The 27,938-nt window shown below is 38.5% G+C and overlaps 1 protein-coding gene across 1 annotated transcript; it reads left to right on the plus strand.

The window, feature by feature from the left end:
* Positions 1 to 815: 815 nt before the first annotated feature.
* Positions 816 to 26,972, plus strand: hps5 (HPS5 biogenesis of lysosomal organelles complex 2 subunit 2). Its single transcript, XM_067436667.1, has 23 exons — positions 816 to 968; positions 3,481 to 3,596; positions 4,360 to 4,470; positions 4,909 to 4,973; positions 5,058 to 5,250; positions 5,369 to 5,499; positions 7,713 to 7,934; positions 8,057 to 8,128; positions 8,290 to 8,378; positions 9,610 to 9,788; positions 9,930 to 10,088; positions 10,160 to 10,316; positions 11,177 to 11,288; positions 11,656 to 11,802; positions 11,886 to 11,954; positions 15,308 to 15,873; positions 16,953 to 17,073; positions 17,165 to 17,314; positions 17,930 to 18,049; positions 22,021 to 22,134; positions 22,211 to 22,323; positions 23,044 to 23,392; positions 25,862 to 26,972. Exons 2-23 carry the CDS (start codon positions 3,492 to 3,494, stop codon positions 25,920 to 25,922), a joined length of 3,405 nt encoding a protein of 1,134 aa, XP_067292768.1. The 5' UTR covers positions 816 to 968; positions 3,481 to 3,491; the 3' UTR covers positions 25,923 to 26,972.
* The last annotated feature ends 966 nt before the right edge of the window (positions 26,973 to 27,938 follow it).

Consider the following 27,938-nt stretch of genomic DNA (forward strand, 5'->3'; position numbering starts at 1 on the left):
TTTAGGGACAAGAATTGCATTTTTGCATTGTTTTTCTCCAAGCAATTCTTCTTTGTGGACCTCAGTTTGAAAACCCTTTGTTAGACCAAGACAACCATGTATACACACAGAACAATTGCCACACACTTCCAGACATGGTTTGTCACGAATAATGTCTACTCAAACCAAATTTAGCAACTTAATTTACAGAGATTTGGGGCAGATAAAAATTAAGATTCTGCACCGTTTCTACAGTAGGTCACTAATCAAATGTTAAACCCATTTGTAACTAAGTTAACTCTATTGTATTGTTCTCAGACTGTATGCAGTAATCAATACTGTTGTATTGTTGTATATCTTCTCAAGATCCACCATACAGTTCAGTTTAGCCATTCTGTGCTTGCATTTAGTGATGGCTATCTTTATAAATACAATTCTTACATCTATATCTGAATGTGGTACATTAACTACAAGGACATAAGATGTTTAAAGGTCAAGTCTGGGCTATTTTTGCTGGCTGGGGATGGAACAGGCTTTATTCTCCTGGGCGTCTCAAATATCAATCAATACCAACCTGAGCTTTTAATGGACCGATGGACGCCAAACTACTGATTGGACACCTACGCGTCTGTGAGAATCATTTGTTTGAGAAGCAGATATGTTCAGATAACACGTGAATGTTTTTATGCATGATAAGAATATATATTTAAGTAAGTAAAGTTCCCAAAGTATTTGATTGTGAGTTATGTCCAAACAAGGCGGCAGAAGTAGTCCCTCACGCGAGTGTAAATCGCTGCGCGTCACAGAGAATGGAGCGCTATGGAGAAGTAGCGCCGGTCAGTTTTCAGTCAGCTGTCAAGTCAAACACTGCAGGAATTACAGTGGCGCAAAAACACACACATGATCGTCACTTTACACACTAAATGATTAATTTGGACTACTTTTCTGGAAGTTTTGGAGATTTAAATGCGTCTGGAGCTGAGTTGGAGGTAAAACACGATTTTATGCATATTAGTTAACGTTAAACACTTTATTGAAATGCTTGAGGTGACATTAAGCAACTAAAATAAGTTCAACTTATTAATTTATAAAATAAATAACGTTTAAAAATGTATTTTTTATGCGGCCTCAAACGTTTAAGTGATATAACTAAGCATTCACGGAAAAGAATGAAGAGGAGAAGTAGAAACTAAAACGTTGATTGTGAAAGTCCCTAGATTTCCAGCTCAGGATCAACTTTGACCTTAATCAAACTCTTTTTTAACACAAAAACTCAAACAAAACTAGATTTATTCTATGTTTTATGCTGTTCCGGCGAGTTTTGAACTCGGATCTCGTGATTGACAGTCATGCTAATCGGCTAACGCGTCGGTTTGATTTATAACGGCTAACTTTAAGATTCGCCTTTATAAAGTGTTTCATAAAATGAACTCTTGTAAATAAGTGTTTAAAACGAAGCGGAAGTGGTCAAACGTGTGTATATGTGTGAGAGAGTACGCGTTTTGTCTTTTCTGCTGACTGTCAAATGTGTGAAAAACAAATAAAGAGAATACAAGTTCACAATAATAGATCATATATTAATGAGATCTGGGTTTTTGTTGTATATTTGTTTCGTTTATGCATTGCTTTGTATTATAGCGTTAATGCTGGAATGTAATGTGTGGGAAAGCAAAGGAAAAACACCAAAAAAATAGAGGAGAGATGTGTGGCAGTCATGCTTTTTCAATTGGATTTCCCTGGAATCATATGACACTGAGGAAGGCTGTGTCTCAACTTAGTGAGCTCACTTTGCTGCTACAATTTAAGGGCACTTGAATAGTCTCTTTGAGTTTCTGTGTACCTGGTTACAATATTTGCATATATGTTTGTGATTGGTTGCTTGTTCAAACATGCCATGGATGCATAATCATCCCAAAATTTATTTTCGGAACAAGCTTGTGATGTCAAATCTATGCTAAATGCATCTACACTGTAAAAAAAAAAGGCAAATTTTGAACTTTTGCAGTACAATAGACTTGAATGTTTAAGTTATTTCAACTTAAATTATGTTAAACTGACTTTAAAAAATTAGTTACATCTTGTATAACTTATAAAAACAAGTTTAACATTGCTTAACTTATTTTGATGAGTTAAAACAATGTAAAAACATATGTTGTCATAACTTATTGAACATATAATTTTTTACAGTGTATGATATCCTCCTGAGAACCAGCTGGGGGAAAAGTTTAGAGCTTAAGAATGTTTGCAAAATAATATTTTATACATATTTTATGCAATGTCCTCTGTAGAGGACACCAGGAATAAATAAATAAATAAATAAATAAATAAATAAATAAATAAATAGACATGAATGGGAATTTGTCTAAAATCACCAATCAATTTTTTTATACCAAACTTTGTACAAAGATGTTTCTTAACTATGTGATGAAAGATATAACAGAATGATTTGATGCAATATGTAATGCATAAGCAGGCTTTCCCATTATATACAATGTACCTATACTTTTATACTATACATTTGCATATGAATGTCTTCTTGGGGCAACATGTAATGAAAAAAAGAAGTGTAATAAAGCTAGTAGTAATTGGGAAGATTTTGATAAGATAATGATATCTAATATTTTATAGGAATATTGAGATATAATTTCTTTCCCTATTCCCTGTGACTCCCAAAATCCCTGAATCTGATAAACATGATTTAAGTCTGAGTGTCCTCTACAGTCAGTGGACATGTGTGAAATCAACATCCTGTTTCGTAACAGAAAGTAATATTTTTATTTGAAACCACATAACATTTTCCTGAGATGCTGATTTGTGACAAACAATTACAAAAATGAGTCAGATTTAAATGATAATTACCAAATATTATATTTCCATAAAAGTGTTACATCATTCAGTCGTGCAAGGAGAGGCAGTTGTCACTGTGAAACGTCAAAACCTTTGGTATCTGTGAAAAGTCCCGAATGTGTTCTTTACAGGACATCCAGACCTAAAACTGTGACATGTATGATATCAGAGAAATCCTCTAAAATATAATTTTTAACTAGCATTTTCCAGGCACCACGTTTCAGCGGTTTTACCCTATTTGTGCAATGTTTCACGGTGTGTTCGTGAAACGTTGCGGTACCATCATAGTAGTTTCGTGCATGCGTGAACGTCATGACGGCAATGCACAAAATGAAGTACCTCATACGGGAAAAAAATGATTGTAACATGTAAATGCGCGCAACCAACGTCAAGCAAGCTAGTATGCATAGGCCACGAAGTGTTGGCAAAATAAAACGGTTTTCCAGAAAACTTCTTGCACAAAATAATTTTAAGCACTTTCAAGGACCTGAATCCATTTATGCTTATGTTCAAAAACTTTCCAGGGCCTTTAAAAAAAGAAGAATTTCATATTCACAAACTTTCAAGGACCCGTGGGAACCCTGGTTAGCCAAACAGGCTGCATTCACTAATGATTCCCAATAAAAAGCCAGTGTTATTATTGTTTCCTCTCAGGCCGGTGCAGGATGATTCATGTGGTTCCTGTGGAGTCCTGCACTCATGTCCTGGCAGAGTTTGACTGTTTGGACCCCCTCCTTTCCGCCCTGCGACTGGACTCGGGACGAATCAAAGTAACCTATGCACTTACCTACTCCACTACCACACCTATTGTGAAAGAGTAGACACTTTTTATTGTCCACTCTTATCCAAACTCTTATCCAAGCTGACCTGAATTGCGGTTGGTGTTGTTTACTTTCGAAGGAAAGAGCTTCATTAAAGCCAAAATATGCAAATTTTCAAAGCAAGAGGTCGCTTATTCAAAAAAAAGCATAGCCTGTCTTGATTTCACAGAGCTTTTATTATGCCATAGACGAGCACTTCTGCATTTTCTGGTCGTATGTATGAGAGGTAACACAGCGCTGTTTTATCATATTACACATAGTATTTGAGTGGGTTGAGAGTTGTGTTATAAAGCTACCCTGTGCGTTCACTTAGCAGCTACTATGAAACACTTGTTCACACTGCAGTAGATGGATATTAGGCATGGTAAAACATGGTACTCGCAGTAAATCAAGAAAACCAGATTTAAATAATAAGACTAAATGTGTTGAACAGTAGAACAATGATTAGTTTTCTGTCCATGAATGATCCAAACAGTCTCTCACCTGTCTAATGAAACACATGATATATTAAAGCGCCTTTGGTGTTTCCATGGTTTCTACAAAATAAAATAAATGTATATATATATATATATATATATATAAAATCATAGCCATTTTCTTTAAGCAAACAATAATTTTATATTTATTTATTTATTTATTTCTAAATTCATGACGAAATATGACCTGGACATTTTGTGAGACTCACTCTAACATCATTCTCTCTCTCCTGCAGTGCACATGCCTCTCTGTGTCCAGGAAATGGCTGGCTCTGGGCACGTCTGCCGGAGGGCTTCACCTCATCCAGAGAGACGGCTGGAAGCAGAAACTCATCCTCACACACAAAGTACGCACAACCAACCCATTTCACAAGTTCTCCTTTAACACAGTTGATTAACAGAACCTGCAGCAGTGTTGAAATACTATTGTTCAGTGTTATCAATTAGATGTGAATGCATTTGGATGTGTGTGTTTAGTCTGCAATATTATATGTATGGCGTGTTTGCTTCTTCCTGTCTTTTATTGGCACTGTGAAGTGGTTATTGATCACACAGTCAAACGCAGTAGTGATGCACGATTTATATTGGTATCATCTTTCATCATGCTCTGCTTTGAGTGTTTTTCAAGTTTGCTAAGTGCTGATGATTGCAGCGATACATCACATAGAGAAACATCAATGTCTCTGGATGCTCTTAAAAAAAGAAAGCTTCATAAAATCAGCTATAACAATTTTGAAAGGGAAATTGAAAGTGTCCACCACAATGTTTTCTTTGTCTTTATTTAGGAAGGCTCAATCACGCAGGTCTCATGCTGCCCCCATGATGAGGAGTTTATTGCTGTGGCAACAAGGTATTCATGTTCGCCCCATCTGCATATGTGCTCCTGGTGTTTGTGGTTGCCAATCTGGATGCTTTTGTTATGTGTGTACCCCAGTCAGGGTGTGGTGGTGGTGTGGGAGCTGCATTTGGAGCGGCGTGGCCGTCCTGAGCGTGTCTCGGTGTCCTTGGAGCACCGCGGACAGACGGTAACATCCCTGTGCTGGGACACCGCGGCCCACCGAGTGTTTGCTGGAGATGCCGGAGGAAAAGTGTCCTGCGTCAGGGCTGGATCGTCTAAACTCGGGAAGGTATAAGAACTTTTTCACATGTTCATTCTGATCCCAAACTTTTGAAAGGTAGTGTATTTGTGTGATTTTGAATCTATATTTGTGTGTTTGTTTGTGGTTTGGTTTTGCTTCCAAACAGGGCTCTGCGTTTGTGATCTTCCCAGTTCAGACCATCACCACAGTGGATTCACGTGTGGTCCAGCTGGGGTACACGGACGGACACTTGGCGGTCTCGTCTCTCAGCCGCTGCTACCTGTGTGACACAGAGAGGTGCGTGTGTGTGCGTGTGTGTTGGCAGGAAATATGGGACAACAGATGTCCTGTAAACCACTATTTACAGGGTTCCCACTCGTCCTGGAAAACCTGGAAACGCATTGGAAAATTTGAGAAAATGTCTTGTGTCCAATTCTGATGAAAAAAAGATGGACTTTAATCGCAATTCTGACTTTATAACTCACAATTGCAATTTTAAAAATCCAGTATAGCAAGATAAAATTTGCAATTACCCTTTTAATTTTTATTCTGTGGCATAAACAAGCTTCAATATGTATGATTAAGAGCTCATATTAAAAACTTATTTTTAGTTAGGTTGTGGCAATTTACTGTACACCTTTTAAAGACTTTGAGAGCAATGTATTACTTTAGGGCGTGATCCTTGTCTCACATAGTAAAATTTAAAATGTCCTCAAAGTCCTGAAAATGATCAAAAAATTATTGCTGAAAAAGAGTGGGAACCCTTTATTAATTAAAAAAAATATATTTCACTCTGAATTCTTGACACAAATGTACCATTTTATTCGTATTGGGCTCCTTATTTGATCAAATGTATTATTGATATCCCATTTCCCCCATGTCTTCAGACCATAACTTATTAAAATTAAAATGTATATTAAACGAAAAAAAAAAAAATACAGTACATCTGAAAACGTTTAAATTAAAGAGGACCTGATATACCCCTTTACAAAGTGTTGTTTTTGGCCTCTATTAGGAAAGGTTTTCATGCTTAAATGTTCAAGAAATACATTATTTTCCTCATATTCGCCATTTTTGCGGCTCTTCTCTTTCCAGTCTGTCAGTATAGAATAGAATAGAATAGAATAGAATATACTTTATTGTCCCATTGCTGGGAAATTTGTCTTAGACATCATGACACGGCCAGTGTACAATATATACATACATACATACATACATACATACAAACATACAAAAAAAGCCTAAATTTTAATATAAAATAACAGCATTAAATATCAGACATAAGATTCTCTATTTAAGATTTTGACCGCAGTTGGCACAAAATAATTTTTGTAACGATTTGACTTACACTTCAAGACCCTAAATCGTCTCCCTGATGGTAACAAATGAAAATACATATGCAAAATATGTGTCATCAGCAACAATTTTTTTAGCTTGTTTAAAAATAGATGCCTCGTACAACTCTTGTATAATTTGTTTATCCTTCAGCCCTATAATTTTTTGAGCAGTGTGTACTAGTCGTGCTAATTTTGTTTTTAATTGAACAGTCAGGTTCCCATACCCTTCTGATTTACTCCAAACACTTTTAACCTTCGCAGGAAGTATAACCTTTGCTGTAATCTAGAGCATAGACTGTTAATGTGAGGAGACCAGCATAATAAGTTGTCTACATAAACACCTAAATATTTTGATTGAAGAAACCTGTTCAATAATATTGCCATGTATTATAACAGGACTGTGATCCCCACAGATCTAGGATAAAAAATCATTTCAACAGTCTTTTTTTCATTTAAAAGCAAATTATTAGAGTCACACCAGGCAACAAACCTGTCAACATCAGCAAAGTACTGCAAAGGTTTTGTTTTTCTATTCAATAAGCTCAGTATTGCAGTATTGCAGTAACGCTCTGCTTAGTTCCTGTCTCTATGAAGCCCTGCCTTCTGAAAAGCACACTGTGCTCTGATTGGTCGGCTGGATCAGTGTGTTGTGATTGGTGATACGCTTTGAGCGGGTTTGGGAAATGTCCAGCCCCTTACCATATTTGCTAGCCTAGAAATCTAGACACACCCTAGCGGCAGCAAATCTAATCTGCCGCGAGTGTCGTCTAGCAACTCTCAATAAACTTCTGAGCTGTAAAAACCAAACTCTGGTCGGGCCAATCACATCGTGTATAGAGTCGGTGGGTGGGGCTTAACATAATGACGGCAGAGTTGCGCTTGCGTGCTTCTAGTAAACACAGAAACTGGCAAAAGGCGGTCGTTCCAATCAGCTTTGACTGTGGCTCTGGAAGACTTGGAGTTAAGCTTTTCTCCGAGAAAAGAACAAAGAACAGCACAGAACACATCTTCCCTTCTTAAGAATGACTTCCGAGTTTTGCCGACCGGATACGGCGATTAGTGCCTTTATTACTGCTATTAGGATATTATATATAATATTAGGATATTAGAACCTTTTTAATGCATATACATACTTTTAAGAAATACATTCAGTCTTTTTTCTTTTTCTCTCAGGGAGAAGTTCTGGCGTGTGGGTAATAAAGAGCGAGACGGAGAGTTTGGGGCGTGTTTTCTCCTGCAGGGTCAGCGGGGTCAGGCAGGCGGACCTCCTCCCCTGCTGTTCTGTGCCCGGCCCGGCTCCCGCATATGGGAGGCCAGTTTCAGTGGAGAAGTCTTGAGCACACACCAGTTCAAACAGCTGCTGGCCTGCCCACCGCTGCCCCTCATCTCTTACAAGTGTGTGTTTGTGTGTTTAACACTCACCTGTGACATCATTAGTGGTTGTCATTTTTGCTCTTAGTTCTGTATCTCAGTTCTTTTTCTCTCTTTCCTTAATTTTTGTTGTGTCTTGTTTTAAGGAATGAGCCACATTTCAATCCTGCACAGACGAATCCACAGTCTCTGGCTTTCCCCAGACTCCTTCAGTTTGGGTAAGTACTTCCTGTATTATAATAACACATGACCTAGTAAAGAAACAGTATTTCACATCTGCTGTGTGTATTATGACTGTGAAACTGTGAAGATAACGTCTCACAGTCTAAAAAAGGGTTTTGACGTTAATATTTGATTTGAGTTGTGTGTGTTTTCTTAGAGATCAAAATCTGCTCACCTGGACGGATTCGGCCATCTACATCTTCACCCCTCACAGTGGTCAGGTTCTGCTGTGGACAGAGGTCAAAGGTGAGGAATTATGAAAGTGACGCATGCACAAAAGTATATTCACACCAAAATATACTTGCTCACATATTTAAATATATATATAGTATTTTATGTATATATATTAGGGCCGGGACTCGATTAAAAAAATGTATCTAATTATTAGAGGCTTTGTAATTAATTAATCAAAATTAATCGCATTTTAATTGCATATAAATATTTGACCTGAGAACAGTGAGAAGTAATTTTTCACATGGATTTTTAGCATACCATTGAATAATGACTGAATGCATAAGCTTAATCAACAAAATATAGTTTATTTATTTCAGTCCAGCAGACCAGTGCAATGTTTGCCATTAAGTGTAGCAAAAGCATATTTGTGATATTTGAGGCTTGATATGCTGCGGTGATAAGCTAATTCCTTGTTGAATAGCTTGCACAGAACCATGCTCTTGCCGACGCTTCCATCCTTTCGTTTTATAAAACAAAATTTCCTATCCACGGGGCCAAGCAAAGCGGGCTCATCAGCTTCTTCGTTCATGTTCACTATGGTTTGTTGTTGTCGTGACTCGTGAGCGCTAGTTGGTGTTCCAGTATAATCGGTCCGTCGAAACTCATTTATTGAAAAACGTTCTGTGGTGCAAAAATAAGTGCAGTTAAAATAGTTATTTATTTTTTGCGTTAATTAGCGCGTTAAAGTCCCGTAATTAATTAATCTAATTAACGCGTTAAAGTCCCGGCCCTAATATATATATATTTATATCAAAAGTTTGGAAGCATTACTATTTGTAATGTTTTTGAAAGAAGTCTCTTCTGCTCATCAAGGCTGCATCTATTTGATAAAAAATACAGAAAATATTGTGAAATATTATTTCAATTTAAAATAATGGTTTTCTATTTTAATATATTTTTAAAATAAAATAATTTATTTTTTTGTGATCAAAGCTGACTTTTCAGCATCATTTCTCCAGTCTTCAGTGTCACATGATCCTTCAAAAATCATTCTCATATGATGATTTATTATCAATATTGGAAACATGAAAGGGTCTCTGAAATTTCTGAAGGGTCATGTTGAAAATTATTTCTTAAAATCATCAAAAACATTAAAAATAGTAATGTTTCAAAACCTTTGACCCATACATTGTATATATACACCTAATAATTAAATGTACATATTAAAAAAATAAAAAAAATGTATGGCCATTTTGATAATTTTAACGTACTTGGATCCATATCTCTCTTCCTTTCTCTATAGATGTGGTGGAGATTTCAGTTTTCCGTAACGAGCTATTTTGTCTTCATGGTGACGGACGTTTGTCTCACCTGTTGCTGATGTCACCTGAGCGCTGTGTGGAGCGGCTGATGAAGAGGGAGAACTGGACACTCGCCACCATCGTCTGCTGCATGTTTCAGCATACCATTATCACATCCAGGGTACGCACAAACACATGTAGCATGCATTTTACTGTTTTACATACTAGTTTAAGAAAGTGCAATTACTGTTCATTGTGCATTGAATATTATGCTAGTTCTCCATTCCAAAGATAATCTCTCTCTTTTCCATTTCCTCCTCAGGCCAGGAAGTCCCTCCCCATTGATCGACTGGAGCAGCTCAAGGCTCAGCTAAACTCCGCCTCCCAGCAGCAGCTGATTGGTCAGCTGGAGGAAGTGATCAGCAAACTGGAGCCACTGGACTCCGCCTGCAGCAGCCGCAGGAGCAGCATTTCCTCTCACGTGAGTGCAAAAACACAGACATATGCATAGACACCTTTTTGAAATGCTATATGACTCTTTCTGTTGTGCAGGAGAGCTTTAACGTTCTGGACTGCGGCATCTACCGCGTAATCAGCCGAAGAGGCAGCCAATCAGATGATGACGCCAATTCCCTCGCCAACCAATCGATGCTCGAGGAGGAGCGGCTGAAGGAGTTCAGTTTCACTGAGGATGAGCAAGTGGACAATGGTGAGACAGAGAGAGATCGATTTCAAACCTAAAAGGGAAGTTGTAGAGTTCGACTCTCTTGTCCTGATATAAGAAGTACTCCGCTCACATTTCACTAATGACAGAAAGGGACTTTCTTCTACACATAACTATTTAGCATGTTAAACTACACAGAAACTGTAACACTGTGCAACCCATTTTTAGCCATTTCAATCAACAAGAAATACAAATGTGGGACTTAACTTAATTTACTGTGACATCAGCCAAAAAGGAAAGGCATTTTAGAGGCAGAACATACTCTTGTTGTTCATTTGGAGTAGCATGCATGGATGAATCGTGGAGAATAACACCAGAAACATGTGTTAAGATAGTAAATAAGTTTAATTTCGCATCCTCGCTGAAAGCAAAAAATCTACATGATGCAACAAACTCATTGCCAATCAGAAGTAGTTTGGTCTTTAATACCAATGTTGATGTTCAATAAGAGGAGCAATGTGATTTAACTGCGTGCAGAGCTATCAATCCAAATAAAGAAAAAGCAACTGACAAATATTACAGTTTACAATTATGACAAAAAATTATTTTGAATATTGTGAATTTTTAAATGGTTTTATAGTATAAATTGTATGTGTTGTATGTCAAATACTTTGCAATAAAATACACTAAAAACATCAGCGAGCAGCTGTTTAATCATTCATCTGATGTTTTGAATGTTTTTTTTCTGATCATTATGCATGCTGATCTTTTGTCATGTGATGAATCGGTTATGATCTGCTTTATTCTGTGCTTTTGTCTTTATTTTTTCCACATCTTCTGACTTGATTCTCGTTCTTTTCATTCGTCTCTCTATCATTTCAACCCCTCTTTTTGCTCTCCTGAAGACTCTCAGTCTGTTCGTGGAGAGGGGGACAGGTCAGACCTCGGCTTGCAGTTTCTGCCTCTGTCTTTCCGCTCAAAACCCCCACGAGTCGCCCTGCAGGCTGTTCGAGACAGGTACACACACACATCTGACCACATAAATTCCCCCTTTATTCATTGTAATTTCACTTCCTCTTAAATTTCACAACAGACACAGTCTGCTGTGCTCTGATTGGCTGGATCATAAGGAAGCACAAATGCTCATTAAAATGCAGCTGCCGATACCCAGTTTATTTTTAAAACTGTAACTTCCTGTTTTGACGTGGTGTCACATATGTCCTTGACACATTGTCTCATTTTATGCTGATGGGTGTGATTGACAAGTCTACCAACTATATCTTCTCTTCTTTGTTTTTCTTTGTTTTACTTGAAAACAAGCTGCTTATGTTTTGGACATTCATTGCTTTCAAGTGTTTTGTAATTGTAAATGTGTGTATGTCAGTGTCTCTAGCTTTGTAAAAAAGACGACAGAGAAGATCAACACGCTTCAGATGAACTCGGACCTATGGCCTCGGCCTGACCTCAGGGAAGGCGTTCAAGGGGAGGCCACGGCCACAGCGACGCCTCTTCCAGAGGAAGGCGAGCATGAGTGAGTCTGTTGTCTGACTGCTGCTATTGATGGATTTATATATTTACATTGTTTTGGTTTTTGATTGCCTCTCTCTCTGTAAGAATGAACTCTGAGCTCTCCAGCACAGAGTCTGAGCTGCAGGAGTTAAGGGACGCCACAAAGAAAGCCATGTGAGTTACTTCCTACTGTTGCATACAGACAGGAAGATGTTTCTCCTGGTGAAACTAAGCTAATCAATGTTCGCATACGATACATTAATGAGAGATGGAATTGTGTAAGATCAGCAAAGATTAATTATATTGTTAAACGATTTCCATTTCAAATAAATCCTGTTCTTTTGAACTTTCTATTCATCAAAGAATCCTGAAAAAAATGCATCATGGTTTTCAGAAAAATATGAAGTAGCACAACATTGATAATAATGTTTCTTGAGCAGCAAAATATCATATGAGAGTGATTTCTGAAGGATCATGTTACACTGAAGACTTGAGTATTGATGCTGATATTCAGCTTTGATAACAGGAATAAATTACATTTTTTAAATATATTCACATAAAAACACTTATTTACAATTGCATTTCACAATTAGTGTTTTTACTGTGTTTTTGCATAAGAGACTTCTGTCAAAAACATAAACATATTACTAACCCAAAACATTGCAGTCAATAATCAATATGTTCATTAGGGAAATTATGCATTTTATATACACTATTTCTTTTCACAGTGCTTTTAGCCTATTCCTGTTAATTTTTAAAAGACCTGCTGCAGCTGCTGCTGCATCACAAAAATACAATAATTTGTATTGTGTATAGGTCACCCAAAATGAAAATGACGGAAAAAGTACTAAAATTAAACTACTACAGTGCTTCCCGGAGGGATTCACACCACTTAACTTTTTCCACATTTTATGTTGTTACAGCCTTATTTCAAAATGGATTGATTTCATTATTTGCCTCAAAATTCTACTTGCAATAACCCATAATGACAACATGAAAGAAGTTTGTTTGCAAATGTAAAAGAGAGAGAGAGATATCACATATACATAAGTATTCACAGCTTTTGCTCAATTCTTTGTTGAAGCATTTTTGGCACCAGTTACAGCCAATTAAAGCAGCACTAGGTAACTTTTCAACCTTCATAATATATTTTTTAAGACTCTTGTGATGATAAAACGACTTCAATAGGTTGAATGACACGTCTGCCATAGCCTGATGGGGTCTGTATCGTTTTTAATTGTACTTTTAAACTTCGGGTTTCGGGTAGTAACCCGAGAACAAAAAGAACTACAAAATTCGACTGCTTTACGGCATATACGTCACTTCCACCAACACACACACTTCCTTACAGTCGGACGTGCGAGCCCAACTTTGTTCGTCGGATAATATAGTCATGTCCGAAGACAAATAAGAACGAAAAGGTTTTGTTGGAGGAAAGCAATAAGAGGAAACGAAAAAGTGATGGGATTAAAGGCAGGAGGAGGATCAGCATGTGACCAGCGTTTGCTCGTCGGCGTGAGCTGAAGGAGGCGTGCCCGACCGATGCTGTCCTGCTTGTTACGGTGAGCTACCACTCAAACATTGAACTGAAGTATCATATAGATTCTGTAAAACGCTAACCAATAGACTACTATAATGATGCTGGCTTGTAAACGTGAGCATCGTGATTATTTGGCGTTTGAAAAAAATAAAACCCATGAAATTATATTCATATGACATGCTGAAGCATATGCCACTGACTGTACCTGGGATGAAGACATTTCACACGCGACGCCAGAAGAACACCTGCATGTGAACTCTTGCAATGTTCAGGTTAACTGTTAGTGCTGCACCAACCCGCGGGCCGCTTTTATGAAGTTATTTGGCCCGCACCGCACCACTGTATATATTTTTACAACCCGCCCCGCACCTGCGACCGTTAAGTAGACATACGGGGTCCGCGGGTTATGAGACGACTCGCGCATCAGTAGTTCATGGCTATCAGGGCTGTCATGTCAACAAATGCACGCGCGATGGCATCCCCTGTTGTAGGATGACAGAGCTTACGACAGTAGTTGAGGACATTATTTTTTCCCAACTGTAGGGGGACCCCGAGGGCAAAAGTAGCCAAGTGCTGCTTTAAGTCTTTTTGAGTATGATGCTACAAGCTTGGCACACCTATTTTTGGCCAGTTTTTCCCATTCTTCTTTGCAGGACATCTCTTAAGCTTGGAACATACTTTGCAAGAACAAAGAAATTTGTTTGTTTTCTCGAGGTGGCAAGAACAAGAACAAAGTTCGTTCTGGCCAGTACATTCATACTTCACGAGTAAAGCAGGTGCCGATCATCTGCGTTTCTCCGCATTAACCACGCCCACTTTAAATGTCTGACCAATCACACGATAGTTCTCGGACACCTGCAAGAAAAACATTCTGCTCAGACGATGTGTCGAGGACAAGCTGCCCTGGGAGCGAGAACTTTTTTCTCTCTTCTTGCGGAGTATGTTGCAGCTTTTAATCTCCATCAGGTTGGATGGGGAGCGTTGGTGCACAGCCATTTTCTCTGACATGCACTGTTAACTGTGGGAACAGGTGTGTGCCTTTCCAAATCATGTCCAATCAACTGAATTTAGCACAGGTGGACTCCAAAAAAGTTGTAGAAACATCTCAGGGATGATCAGTGGAAACAGGATGAACCTGAGCTCAATTTTGAGTGTCATGGCAAAGGCTGTGAATAGTGTGATTTATAAAATAAAATACATTTCCTGCTTTTTATTAATACATTTTGAAAGATTTCAAACTTCTTTCACGTTTTCATTATGGGTTATTTGTTTGTTGAATTTTGAGGAAAATATTGAATTTAATCCATTTTGGAATAAGGCTGAAACATAAGAAAATTAGGAATAAGTGAAGCACTGTGAATACTTTCTGGATGCACTGTATATATAATGTTAAATATAATATATAATAATGCAATGGGGGGAATATTTGGCTGTCCTGATAATTCTAAAATAATTCTGTATTTTCAGCTTCAGAATCATGAATATTTTTGCGTTTTAGACCAAACATAATGGTTGACTGAGTGCGACCCGGACACATCAGTGAATGTGGAGATATTTATTTTGCTAAATATAATGATCCTGCCAGAAGAATTGTGTTAACTTTATGACGTCTGTATCATCTCAGTCAGCTTTTATGAGGTTTTACACACCTCATAGGCGGCACCTCACCAGTGAGATGAATTTGCCGTTTACTGATGTTTGTGTGTATGAGAAACTTTTGGAAAATGTTGGACGGAGAGCGCTTTAAAACGAAAACTCTGTTTTCAGATCTATGCGGATTAATGTAGATCTAGCCTTAGTCTCTCAGTTAATGTGAAGTCATAAATTGCATCTATAATGATTACAATAAACATTTTGCAAGTTCTTTAAAATAGGTTTAGATCAATTGTAGCATATCATACTCCAGAATACTTCATGAAATGACTAGCCAATCTTGTAGTTGCTGATGCTTTCACTGCATACTGAGTTGATATCTTGTCTGTTTTAGCTCTCAAATCCAGAACCCCATGGTTTTACTGGACCACGTCTGTCTCAGCAATGTGCTCCAAGACTGGGCCCCGGTTCTAGAGAGGGTTCTGGGTCCGGAGGATCACACCGTACCTAGAGAAATAGCACATCAAGAGAAGACCCTGGAGGAGGAAGAGATTGTTTCATCAATGTCCTGTTGTGTTGTGGTTCAGCCAGAGATCTCAACAGCGCTGCCTGCTAAGCTGGATGAATCCACATCCCTCACTGAAGAAGAGGACCTTGGAGAGAGCATCCCATGTTTCACCGCCCCCGTCAGAGCACCGTTCCCACTTCTTGCTAACCATGTTGAATTAATACAGCTGTTTTCCCCCAAACCTCTGCCCCCTGACCTCCAGGCTGACCTCTCTCAGCTGGCCTGCCTTTATCTGGAGATGGGCTGCCCCGGTAGAGGAGGGGTCGAAAGTGTTTGCGTGTTCCTGAAGAGGTACTTCTTCCTGTTGGACCAGGAGAGAGTGAGGAAAATGTGTATGCTGAGATACAGAGAGCACCGCGAGGTGCTGAAGTCGTATATCGCTGGCATGCTGGGTAAGTTTTTCACCAAAACGTATATTACCTGTAACAATAAACCTGCTTTTTATTGCAATTCTGCTAAGGCAAGATACTACAGGGAAATTTTAAAAGGTAATGAGTTTTATCTCCAGCGCTGAGTCAAAAATTCAGCAGTTTTACAGACAGCAAACTTCACAGTTTACTTGCTATCTATAATCTGAAGGTATTTAGGGAGCGGTTTATTCATATATCATATAACCAAGAATATGACTACTTTGCTGTTATTAGGACTGAAATTGTTATTTAGTGTTAAATTAGGCCTACTGTAGTTGGGTTAGGTGGCTTAGGTTTTATTGTGATATTGTAAATTTGTAAAGTAAAAAAAAGTTTGTTTTATATTTAGGTATATTTATATATTTTAGTACACTTTAAACATTTAATAAATTGTTACATTTAAAGAATCATTTTTTTTCTCCGATAAAAAGCCATTCTTTAATGTGATTTTGTGGCTCTTAAAAAAATGCCTAAATTGAATATTTAAACATAACATTTTAAAAAACTTGTAATATAATTTTTTTTTTTCAATTCTTAATCAGTCAACTGGATTATGAGGTGTCATCTGAGGTGTCATGCCTTAAAGGAACATGCCTATTTTTTTAGGACTTTAGCTTATTCACCGTATCCCCCAGAGTTAGATAAATCCATACATACATTCTCATCTGTCTGACACACACACCGCTAGCTTAGCACAAAGACTGAAGGAAAACGGCTCCATCTACTGCTCAATAAGGGACAAAATAAAGCCAACATTTTCCTATTTACGTGTTGTGATGTGTAACGTTACATTGTGTACTAAGACTGACGGAAAATGAAAAGTTGCAATTTTCTAAACCGATATGGCCAGGGACTACACACTCATTCATGTGTAATAATCAGGGAACTTTGCTGCCGTACCATTGGTGGGCAATGATATTACGCAGTTCCTGAAAATAGGCTAACTTCCGTCAGAATAACCAACATGACAACCTGTTGCTGTTCCCCATGCTTGGGACTATTTTTTTTATTTTTAAGTTCTTTTAATATGAATTCTTTTCATTTTCTGTGGCGGGTGGTAGAGTTCACTCAGGCCAGCAAGGTGGTGGAAGTAATTCAGAAGGGCGACCTGCTGAAGTCTCTGCGCAGTCTGAGAGAACTACAGCCCTGGAACACACCTCTGCTCCTGTCACATCTGTACAGGTGGGTTGACATATATATTATCAGTATTGTCACATGCAGAGATGTGAGTATATCATTTATGTTGTATATAATGTGTGCTTTCTTTCTATAGACTTTATGAGAAACACGGGGAGGTGGCCGTCCGTGCCTACCCGCAGTTCTATCCCACAATCCTCCCCTCTGACATCATGGCTATGGCTTTACCCAGCCACTTCCTGCCTTATCTGGACAACCTGATCCAATCACGAGCCGAGCAGCAGCGGTACGGCTATGTTCCATTATACAGTGTTTTACAATAGCCCCGTTTCCACTGAAATTATTTGTCCCAGGAACTTTTTTCCCTCCAGTCCTGCTGCTGTCTGCCTTTCCATCGCGGTCTAAAGTACTGTGAAGAAGATGTAGGGCTGCGTGTGACTTTCCAGAGCCCACTGCATTTCGTCCTCTGCAAATAAGCTTAATAAAGCCTGAACCCCGTCATCGGTCCGTTGATCGTATTTTTTAAACGCCATTGTTGATTCGAATAGCAAACAACTCTTTCTGCATGCACCGCAACAGACTTTTTAGTTACAAAATAATACTGCGTAAAATTAACCAATCAGCATGTTCAGCGCCCAAATCCCACCCCCGAAAGTTCCTAAACTTTGAAAAAGTACTACCTCACGAGCAGGGCTGTTTTGATGGGGAAATATTTACCCAGAACCTCATTTAGATCCCGGTTCCTGCAGTCGAAACACACAAGTACCACCCCAAAGTCCCTAGTGGGGAAAGTTCCAGCGTTGGAAACACGCCTAATCTCTGGTCATTATAATTGTTAAGGTTGTGTATGTGTCATTTTTACACTGTGTATTCTTGTTTTTGTTATTTTGTCATTTGCTAGGTTGTCTTTCTTGGGCTCTCTTCTGCAGCCAGAAACTCTGCGACAGGATTGGCTGGAACTGGCATTATCCCATGATTCCCCACTAAGGGATGATACACTCACTCCTGACGGACAGCCTAGGTACACAAAACAATTTTTACTCAGCTATATTCTTAAAAAAGCTAAATTGAGGAATCATTCATGTCTTTAAAACAAATGTGTCCCCCCAAAAAATATGTACTGGAGTATTATACTGTGTAATATTAATGTGTATATACAGTCTTGCTCAAAAGTTTACACACCCCTTGCAGAAAATGTGAATAATTTTAACAAAATATGAGAGATCATACAAAATGCATGTTATTTTTTTATTCAGTTCTGTCCTGAATAAGATATTTAACATAAAAAATGTTTACATATAGTCCACAGAACAAAAACTAGCTACATTTATAAAAGAAGACCCGTTTAAGTTTATGTACCCTTGATTCTCAATTCTGTGTGCCGTTCCCTGGATGATCCATGGCTGTGTGTGTGTGTTTTGTGATGGTTGTTCATGAGTCTCTTGTTTGTCCTGAGCAGTTAAACTGCCTAATGTTCCTCAGAAAAATCCTTCAGGTACTGCGAACGCTTCAGTTTTCAAGCATCTTTTGCATATTTTAACCCTTGAAGATCAAGGTAAATTGGATTTAATTTGTCTTCCAGGAAACATGTAATTATCTTCGGTTGCTTCTGAAGGGTAGTACTAAACGAAAAAAATTGTTATTTGGACATTATCCTGTTCAAAAGTCCCCCCTGTTTCTCTGAAGAAAGTTGGGCAGTTTCACTTCTCAGGACAAACAAGGGACTCCTGAACAATCATCACAAAACACACACACACACACAGTGGTGTTTCAATCAAGGAATGACACAGTATTACGGCTGTTTCACACCGCAAGCGTGAGCAGCGCTTCAGCGTAACTGCACCGTCACTGCAGCTGCAGACACGTGAGAGTATTCACACTGGAAGTGTTTGTACAGCGTCACAGCAGCGGCTCCCACAATGCTAGAGCCCTATTACGTACTAAACTAAAAGAAAGTTTATTATATTTTCTTGCTAGTTTACTTTACTTTTTATAATCATACCCATACTTTCACCCAAACTGAATAATTAAAACAAGTTTAAAAGTAGGCTAAATCTTCTACAGATATTTTTTATTCTCTGTTTTCTTTAATGACCTACTCCAGTTATTATTACAACACACCACACGTGCTTCTTTTGTGCATTTTAAGCATTTTTTTGTGTGAAATCATATTTATTTTCACATTAAAAGTGTGCTTTCACTTTAAAGCTACACTGTGTGATATTTTCCCCCATCTAGTGGTGAAAAGTATATGACCATCCAGTGAATAATAGTTTCTGCTCTTCTCAATTTCGATTTCGTTTCAACTCCTACGGTGGTCGATTTAGTCATGGCTTCCAGTTTGACCTCTTCGGTGAATGTTGCTTCAACTCAAGTGATGAGGTAATTTTTGAAAACTATTATAATTTGCAGTTATTTAATTTACCAAATGATCTATGATCAAATTAATCTATGTAATATGAATAACAGTTTTACGTTTTCGTTATTTTTAACCAGTTCATTGCTAACATCAGCTATCAGGTTCCCAGACGAATGCAAGTGTAAGGCCGCCCAAATCGTCCCAATGGAGGCTAACGATCGGCGGTTGAAGGTCGCTGCGCGTTCGGTCTTTTCAGCGGGGCAAAAGGGGATTTTATTCTAATTTCTCTTTATCTGACTCCATTTAATTATAATTTAGAATTTAGGTTAGAATGCCAATTGGTTATTTGGTCATTATGTTTAATAGTTTAAGTACACATTTAATTTTTTAAGTTTAACCCTTTGTTGAAATTATACCCAACCTGAATAATTCCAGAGCAAGTCAGAATCAATCAAAGTGTAACAATTTATTTACAGTCAGGTAAATGTATAAAGCCAATTACATAATCAATTCAAAGGTAATCCATATATAACATCAAATACTCTGAAGTAAAGAATGAAATATATACCTGACTTCTGAAAACTACATAATGCTGGCTATCTTGAGACGTCCAGCATTACGGGCTGACCTGTTTAAAGTGTCAAGCCCTGAGCTCTTTGTAACATTCCCTTAAATACCCAGAAACAAATGCACAAACTCTTTCAAATGTAAACACGAGTTCACAACGGGAATTTGCATTGATCAAGACTTGTGTTGATGTAAAGACCAAATGGCTGAAAGCCACACCCACCAAACTAAGACAAGATATCTCTAAACTCTTAAAACATTGATTATCTTTTGGTTAACTTCTGTGGGGATGAGATTTTTGTACCAGTCGCACTGAGACATTTCAAATGATATCAAACACATATAATACTGTAACGTGTGGATTGACATTGTAGAGATTCAGGATGTATTTTCAGTGATCTCAGCATGAGAGAGGGAAGGAATTTGGGGAGAGTGGGTCAACAAAGAAAGATGTAGATTAGCTGATAGTGAGGTGAGACTTGCGTCTCCAGTGGTGTGTGAGGGACAGTTCAGATGTTAATTTCCGTTGTTTTCTCAGAGAGTCCTTGTTCCTCATTCAGACAATTCGGCATCTACTAGTTTTTTCAGTCTTACACAAGCTCTTAGTAAAGTAACTTTTATCAGTGCTATCGTTATTCTGTATATTGTACAACACCACTAGCGTAAGGCAAACAAATTATAATGCAATTAAAATATTAATCTCATGTTATCCGTCATAGAACACGGATTTATGTTATAAGGTAAACAATACTTTTTCATCATTGACGCGAGGAAAACTATCCTAGACGTCGCTCTAGTGTTATGCACAGCACACCATGATATAATTAGCCAAGCAACAATAAAACTTCCAATATACACAAATAGGCTGAACTAATATTACCTGTCGAGAAGAAAGCAGGCAACGTCGGCGTTCTTTTTAAAATCGTGGCTCCTCATGAGCTCTTTCCATCTTGGAAAGGCCACTCCAATATTTACTTTTGTCTTGTTGATTTGCCTGTTGCGTTGCCGTCTTAATTCTCTTTTCCGCTTCCTTGGCGACTCTGATACATATCCCGCAATGTTACTAGGTCCCCGACCTGGGTCGAATTCGGTAATCAATTCCGGGACGTGGTGCTTTCACACAGAAGGCGACCCGGCAATGCTCCGGGAATATTGCGGGTCCGACGTGCATTGTGAAAGGGGCTTAAGAGTGATCCTCCGTCATCATATAGCAGCCTCAAGCAATCCTCCTCTTCACATTCGACACGGTGCCATCGAGTGTAAAAACGCGAAAAGCGAAGCTCGAATTTACGGGTATGTCCCTCTTTGGCAAATGTACTTTCAAGATGGAGGAGCAACATGGCGATCGCCATCCAAACCCTCAACACGTATGTATTTTCAATGGTATATTATAAAATTACGAGAATGCATTATTACTTGAAAGAAGTAAATATACATTAATGAGCACATATATTTTTGAAAGAACTAAGTGATTTTAGCTAAGAATAAACTAAAAAAGTTACACAGTGTAGCTTTAATTGAGCATCAGGAGCGTCAGCAGCGCAGCAAAAATAGGCTGCCGCCGAAACCCCCGCTTCACTGCTGCTCACGCGATGCTCCTGCTTGGCGTTCACGCGCTGCTCCTGCTCCCGGTGTGAATGCACTCATTGATTAACAAGGGCGCCGAAAAAAATACGCGCTGCTCACGTGCCGCTCACGCTTACAGTGTGAAACAGCAGTTAGGAATCAAGGTTTTATACACTTTTAAATGGGTCATTTTAATAAATTCAGCTATCTTTTTGTCCTATGGACTATATGTAAACATATTTTATGTAAAATATTTATATATTATATATTTTAAAATAAATAAATATTAAAAAAATATATATATAAATAAAATATATTTTATGTAAAAATATTCAGGACAGCACTAGATTAACAAAAAAAAAACATGCATTTCGTATAATCTCTTATTTTGTTAAAATAATTAACATTTTCAAAGATTCTGCAAGGGGTGTGTAAACTTTTGAGCAAGACTGTTTATTTATATTGCTATTTTGCTGAATATAATGTCTCCTGTGCTGTAGGTGGCGCTCTCATTACTTCAGCTGGGGTTATGGGCGTCTGCTGTCTCTGCTGATCCGCCTGCCTGCTGATCTGGCCTCCAAACAGAAGATGCTGGAGATGTGTAGAGCTCATGGGTCAGTGGAGAATTACAATGGATAGAATTAATTCAGAATGTGTAGTTGTATATACAAACTGTTATTTGTCTCTCAGGTATTGGATGGGTTACCTGTACCTGTGCAGAGAGCTGCAGATGCGATCAGAGGCTTTCAGTGCCATCTGCAGACTGGACGACATGACGCTACTAGAGGAGGAGGAGGATGATGGTAAAACAAACACAGATACTCAAACTGTCCTGTAGATGAACAGACAAAGAGAGAGACTGTTGTTTGTAAAGTCTAATTTGCTAACCAAGAACTGTTCAGACAGGAAGACACCATCAGTCTGACACTTAAAGGGTTAGTTCACCCAAAAATGAAATGTATGTCATTAACTCCTCACCCTAATGTCGTTCCACACCCGTAAGACCTCCGTTCATATTCACACACAGATATTTAAGATTTATAGATACTTAAGATATTTTAGATTTAGTCCGAGAGCGTATGCAAGTGTATGCACACTATACTGTCCATGTCCAGAAAGGGAATAAAAACATCATCAAAGTAGTCCATATGAGACATCAGCTGACTAGTTAGAATCTCTCGAAAATACGTTTTGCTCCAAAAATCACAAAAACTACGACTTTATTCAGCATTGTCTTCTCTTCCTTGTTTGTTTTCAATCATCAAATAAAGATTCAAATGGTTATGAATCAGTGAATCGATTCATGATTCGGATCGCCAATGTCACGTGATTTCAGCAGTTTGACACGCAATCCAAATCATGAATCGATTTGCTGATTCATAACCGTTCAGATCTTTTCTTACGGTTGTTAACGACATTAGGGTGAGTCATTAATGACATAAATTGAATTTCTGGGTGAACTAACCCTTTAAATAACCCATTATTATGCCATATCTGAAATATCTCTTTTCCTCCTTCTGCAGGTATTGCTCCTCAGTCTCTTGATGAGTGGGTTTTGCTACTCCAGCTCTCACAGCAAATCAGTTCAGTCGACGAAGCTCCGCCCACTTCACCTCAGCCCAGCAGTACTAATGGGTCCTGTTCAGATGACACTAACAGTAATGGCACGAGTGACGGTTCCTCTGACCTATCGAACAGTTCAAGTGACTGGAGCATTCGGGTCAGCCCAGAGAACATCATCCTGCGTCTGGTGAGAGTCTTCGGGCCGGACCGGGCCCTGTCGGCCCTCCAGGAGCGCGGGATACAGGCGGATCTCAGTTCACGCTCCACGCTGGTCTGTGATCTGCTTCGCATGTCTGAGAAGCGGCAAAGGTGAGAGCATGAAAAACAGAAGTGTACAGTTTATAGTTTTGAGTAAGCAGTACGCTAGTTTTCCATGCAGAACACACTCCTCGCCTGCTTATACTATGTCTTAAATTTATGAAGAATACCGTATTTTCCGCACTATAAGGCGCACTTAAAAGCCTTTAATTTTCTCAAAAACCGACAGTGCGCCTTATAATCCGAAGCGCCTTATATATGGATCAAGGCGCTCAGTCAAAATGTTTCAGTATGAAAAACCAATAAAAACGTGCGTCCGCGTCTCTACAGTCACTATTTGAATGAAGGCAACAGCACTACTACGGGGCATGAACATCAATGAATTTCGAGGCGGTTCTTCTTGGTGCTTTCGTTTTATGAAAAGACGTAATCTCTCCATACGCAAACGTACTACCGTCTCACAGCAACTGCCAAAAGATTACCAAGGCTGGGAGATATTGTTAATATGCACATCAACGTTTGAACAACGTTACCATGGGAGTGAATGGAGTTGTCAGAACGCTTAATAAAGTTTGACTTAAGCAATATTTGCATGGGATTAGTATCTGGGATTTCTGTGATTTAGAAATTTCTCCCCCACATCTGAGTTTTGCGTGGCAGTGGCACATTCGCACGTGATAAGCAAACCCTGTAATTTTTCTCGATTTTACTGACTTCTCCCGGATATGATGTCAGGACTTGTAAATGTTTTTTCGTTATAGCTGTAAGAAATCATAAACAGTCGTATCGATATCGTTTTGATAGTTTTATAGTAATACAAATTATTTCGTTCAGTTAGAGAACACGCTACAATTAAAAACTGAACTGAGCACAGACCAGCGGCAGGAGTCAGATTTCATTCATATACGGCGGAAGATTGAGTTTCAAAGCTAAATGTAAAAGCGCCCATTTAAGCAAGCTTGTCATTGTACTGTTCTATTGTTATGTTTTTCATTAAGAATAGTATTGATGTTAATATTAAACACACCATTCAAGCAATTTGCTCCCAAATTGGTACTCATTCAAAAGTGAAAGTATAATCCATGGGGGAATTCATAACGGTGCGCATAATGAATGCAACCTCCATTCTTCGTGAAAGATAATTTATAGAAATGCGCACAGGAAAAAAAACCTTGCAAAAATAATATACGATCCGCCCAATCCTGGCCAAATCACAGAGATGCCATTTCGCACGGGACTATTATCACAGGACTCAGTGTTCGGCGAAATATGGTAGGTAATTTGCGGGGGAATTTTTGCTTTACAAATTACAGACATGGCCGATTTGCACGGGATTAAGATCACAGACAACCTCTGCAATTATTACAAATCACCAGAGGTCCCTAGATAATACTAATTCCGTGCGGATAGTCAGTTTGTCTGACTGTTTTGTTGACATTCCCTTTAGCACAGCTCCATCTAGTGGATGCATAACGCAAACCCAGTCCAACGTTTGACTGCAGTAGTTTCTAGGCTATTCTATGCGCCTTATAATCCGGTGCGCCCTATATATGAAAACAGTTTTAAAATAGGCCATTCATTGAAGGTGTGCCTTATAATCGGGTGCGCCTTTATAGTGCCGAAAATACGGTAAGTACATACTTTTGGGTGTGTAGCAGAAGAGTGGGCAAGCTTTGGGACGCATTACTTTGTTATAATTTTGTTTAACGGTCGCTATGCATCATGTCACCGCTTAAACTGCCCTGTCAATCATCTTGTCACTGGTAAAATCCTCCACATACAATTTAACGCTGCATGTTGATCTGCCAGTCATGCGGAGACTCTCCTCATGTGTTTAAAATTTGCGTAATGATACATTTAAAGTCAACACATGCCGTTTTAATAGCAATAAACAGGCATTATACCACTCTGACCAAAGTGCACAAGCTCAGACGTAATCAGATGCAGTGTGTTCACACAACTTTATGAATGAACTCTGTGACATTATTCTGAAGTTTTCTCTTCTCCAAATCGCTCTGTCAACACAACTCGCAGCGCAGTCTCTGCTACGTGTCTTGATCCAGACGGCGTGATGAACGTGATGCAATCCCGGCATTGCAATGTTTATCACGCCGCTGAATAATATCCAATACGTCCAGAAAAGTATTTTTTCGAATTTGATGCAAGTAGATTAAAACAATGGCCAATAACATGCATACTGTATGCCTATCTGAGTGTGGTATAACCATACTTATTAGCGAATAATCAGAATAATGAAAATTGCATGGAGTGAGGAGTTCTGCTCATGTCATGTAAACATCTTACTGCGATTAAGACCTTGCTCTGATTATTATAAATAGGCGCATTATTGGTGCACATGTAAATGTAGTCACTTAAACTCTGAGTTCTTGTCATACTTAATTACCATTTTCTAAACTATAGTGAACAAACTGTGATCATGTGAGAAAATGTTAAAGGGGAATACATTGTGGTTTGACTGTAGGTCATGTTTAACAGTTTTTGCTCTCACTGTCTTTTCAGAGCACTCATTCAGACCATGTTGGAGCGCTGTGACCGGTTCCTGTGGTCTCAGCACGCTTAAGACCCCGTGTCCACCTGATCTCTACATATGCCTCCAGAACCCTCAGTATGGACACACTGTCTGGGCCTGTTTCATTTAACAACTGCTCTGTGATCAGCTCTGTATGGCTGTTTCTAGATCAGATGATCTCAGGTGACTGGACCCTTTGACTTTGACTTGCATTCCAGTCACAATCTAATACTGATTCCAGTTCGTAGATTTTTCGCACCAGCACTGTGACTGGATTGTGCCGCAAATGGTGGAAGTGCTGCATTGGTGTCACATGACTTGGTTTAAGCTGTTCTTCAGTATTTCGTCTCCTATTTCCTATTGAGCTATTGAATAAGGCGGTGACACAGTATTAACAATGGGCCTTTTTAATGCAATATCATTCAAAAATCCATTTGCACATAAATTATCCTATTGAATTGATGCAACAATTTCTGTACAGTTGCTTGTAGATTCATAAATATTCTCCACACACACACACACACACACACACACACACACACACACACATACATATATTAGTGCTGTCAAAGCAATTAACCGTGATTAATCGCAGCCAAAATAAAAGTTTGCTTACATAATATATGTGTGTACTGTGTATAATTATGTATATTTTAATACACACATATATGTATATATTTAAAAAATATTTGCATGTATATCATTTGTATTATATAAAAAATGTTAAGTATATACATGCATGAGTGTATTTATATATACATAATAATTATACACAGTACACAAACAAAAATTATGTAAATACAAACGTTTATTTTGAATGCGATTACCGTAATCATTTTGACTGCACTAATATATTTCTTATATAGATATGGAAAAGAACTAAATGCATATTTATCTATTTAATTGTCTTAATGTAATTTCATCTGCAAGTATTTAAGAACAAACATGGGCCTTATCAAACAAAGGAAAACTAACAAATTTGTGTTCTTTTAACAGAGAAAATTATAAATAAAAGTGAATGTATGAACTGAATGTTTTTGTTACTAATGCTCAGCTGCTCTTAATGAAAGCACAATAAATATGTATCATGTTCATTTATAATCGTGTAGAAAGTGTCCCTTTAAATGCACAAATCAGTATCTCTTTCTCTCTTCATGCAAATGAATATAATATGAATGCATGGTGAGATTACAAGCAATGAATTAAAGTAGATTTGTTCACAGTGACACTAGATTTTGGATCGTAAATGGACATGTGTGTTATAAAAACACCAGCTTGCCACTGGTTTCCTGTATGTGGTCCAATCAGACGTGTAAAGTGATCGCTTCTGTGTGTCGGCCCGTCCCGAGCGCTGCGTCAAACTCGTGTTCGATGAGAACAACAGCCTTTTAAAGTCCCAAACTCTTTTCTCCTCACTTTCCAATTTGTCTTATCAGACTTTGAGAACTGTCTGTTTTTCTCTGTTGCTCCACTGACCTCTTTTCCAGGTGTGTCTTCTATCTGATCATACCCGTGCCAGCCGAAGTGTCATCCGCAGGTGGGCAGAAAGAAGGGGAATTACAGGAAATTTCAGCCACAACAATCCCATTACCAAAAGTGTTAAACATCCCGCAACGTTTGAGCTCCGGACATGAATGATTCCTCAAATCATGTGTTGTTGAGGTGGGCTGTGCCTTGACTTTACCAAGTGATCAAATGCATTATTTTCACCTGCTAGACAGAAAACTGGTCAAAACAAAGGGACCTGAGCCATATCTCCTGAATATTACACCCTTGAAACACACCTTAAGCAAAGCCTGCGCACGTTTAGTTCAGAGGGCGAAACCGTGCGCTGTGGCTCTATATGACTTGCATGAGGAGTGATTGGGTCGATTATCCTATTAGATAGAGGATGATGGGTTTGGATCAGGGCAGGACATTCGCTCCGTGTGTGTTGGGGATTGTTTGATGTTGAATTGTTGTCACCAGTCACACAGATAACAGAATTCTGCACATACCTGTAGACCGAAGCCAGCGTATAAAAGCCAGTCCCTCACACACGGCCGACACAGACCTTCTGATGCACAC

Source organism: Pseudorasbora parva, chromosome 25 (genome assembly GCF_024679245.1).
Source record: "Pseudorasbora parva isolate DD20220531a chromosome 25, ASM2467924v1, whole genome shotgun sequence".
NCBI classification, from domain to species: Eukaryota; Metazoa; Chordata; class Actinopteri; order Cypriniformes; family Gobionidae; genus Pseudorasbora; species Pseudorasbora parva.

Bases quoted from the DNA above. Each gene is read 5' to 3' on its own strand.
- hps5 (XM_067436667.1), top strand. From the start codon at position 3,492: ATGATTCATGTGGTTCCTGTGGAGTCCTGCACTCATGTCCTGGCAGAG. The intron at 4,974-5,057 runs GTATTCATGTTC...TGTGTACCCCAG, and splicing joins TTTATTGCTGTGGCAACAAG to TCAGGGTGTGGTGGTGGTGT. The intron at 8,129-8,289 runs GTAAGTACTTCC...GTGTTTTCTTAG, and splicing joins CCCAGACTCCTTCAGTTTGG to AGATCAAAATCTGCTCACCT.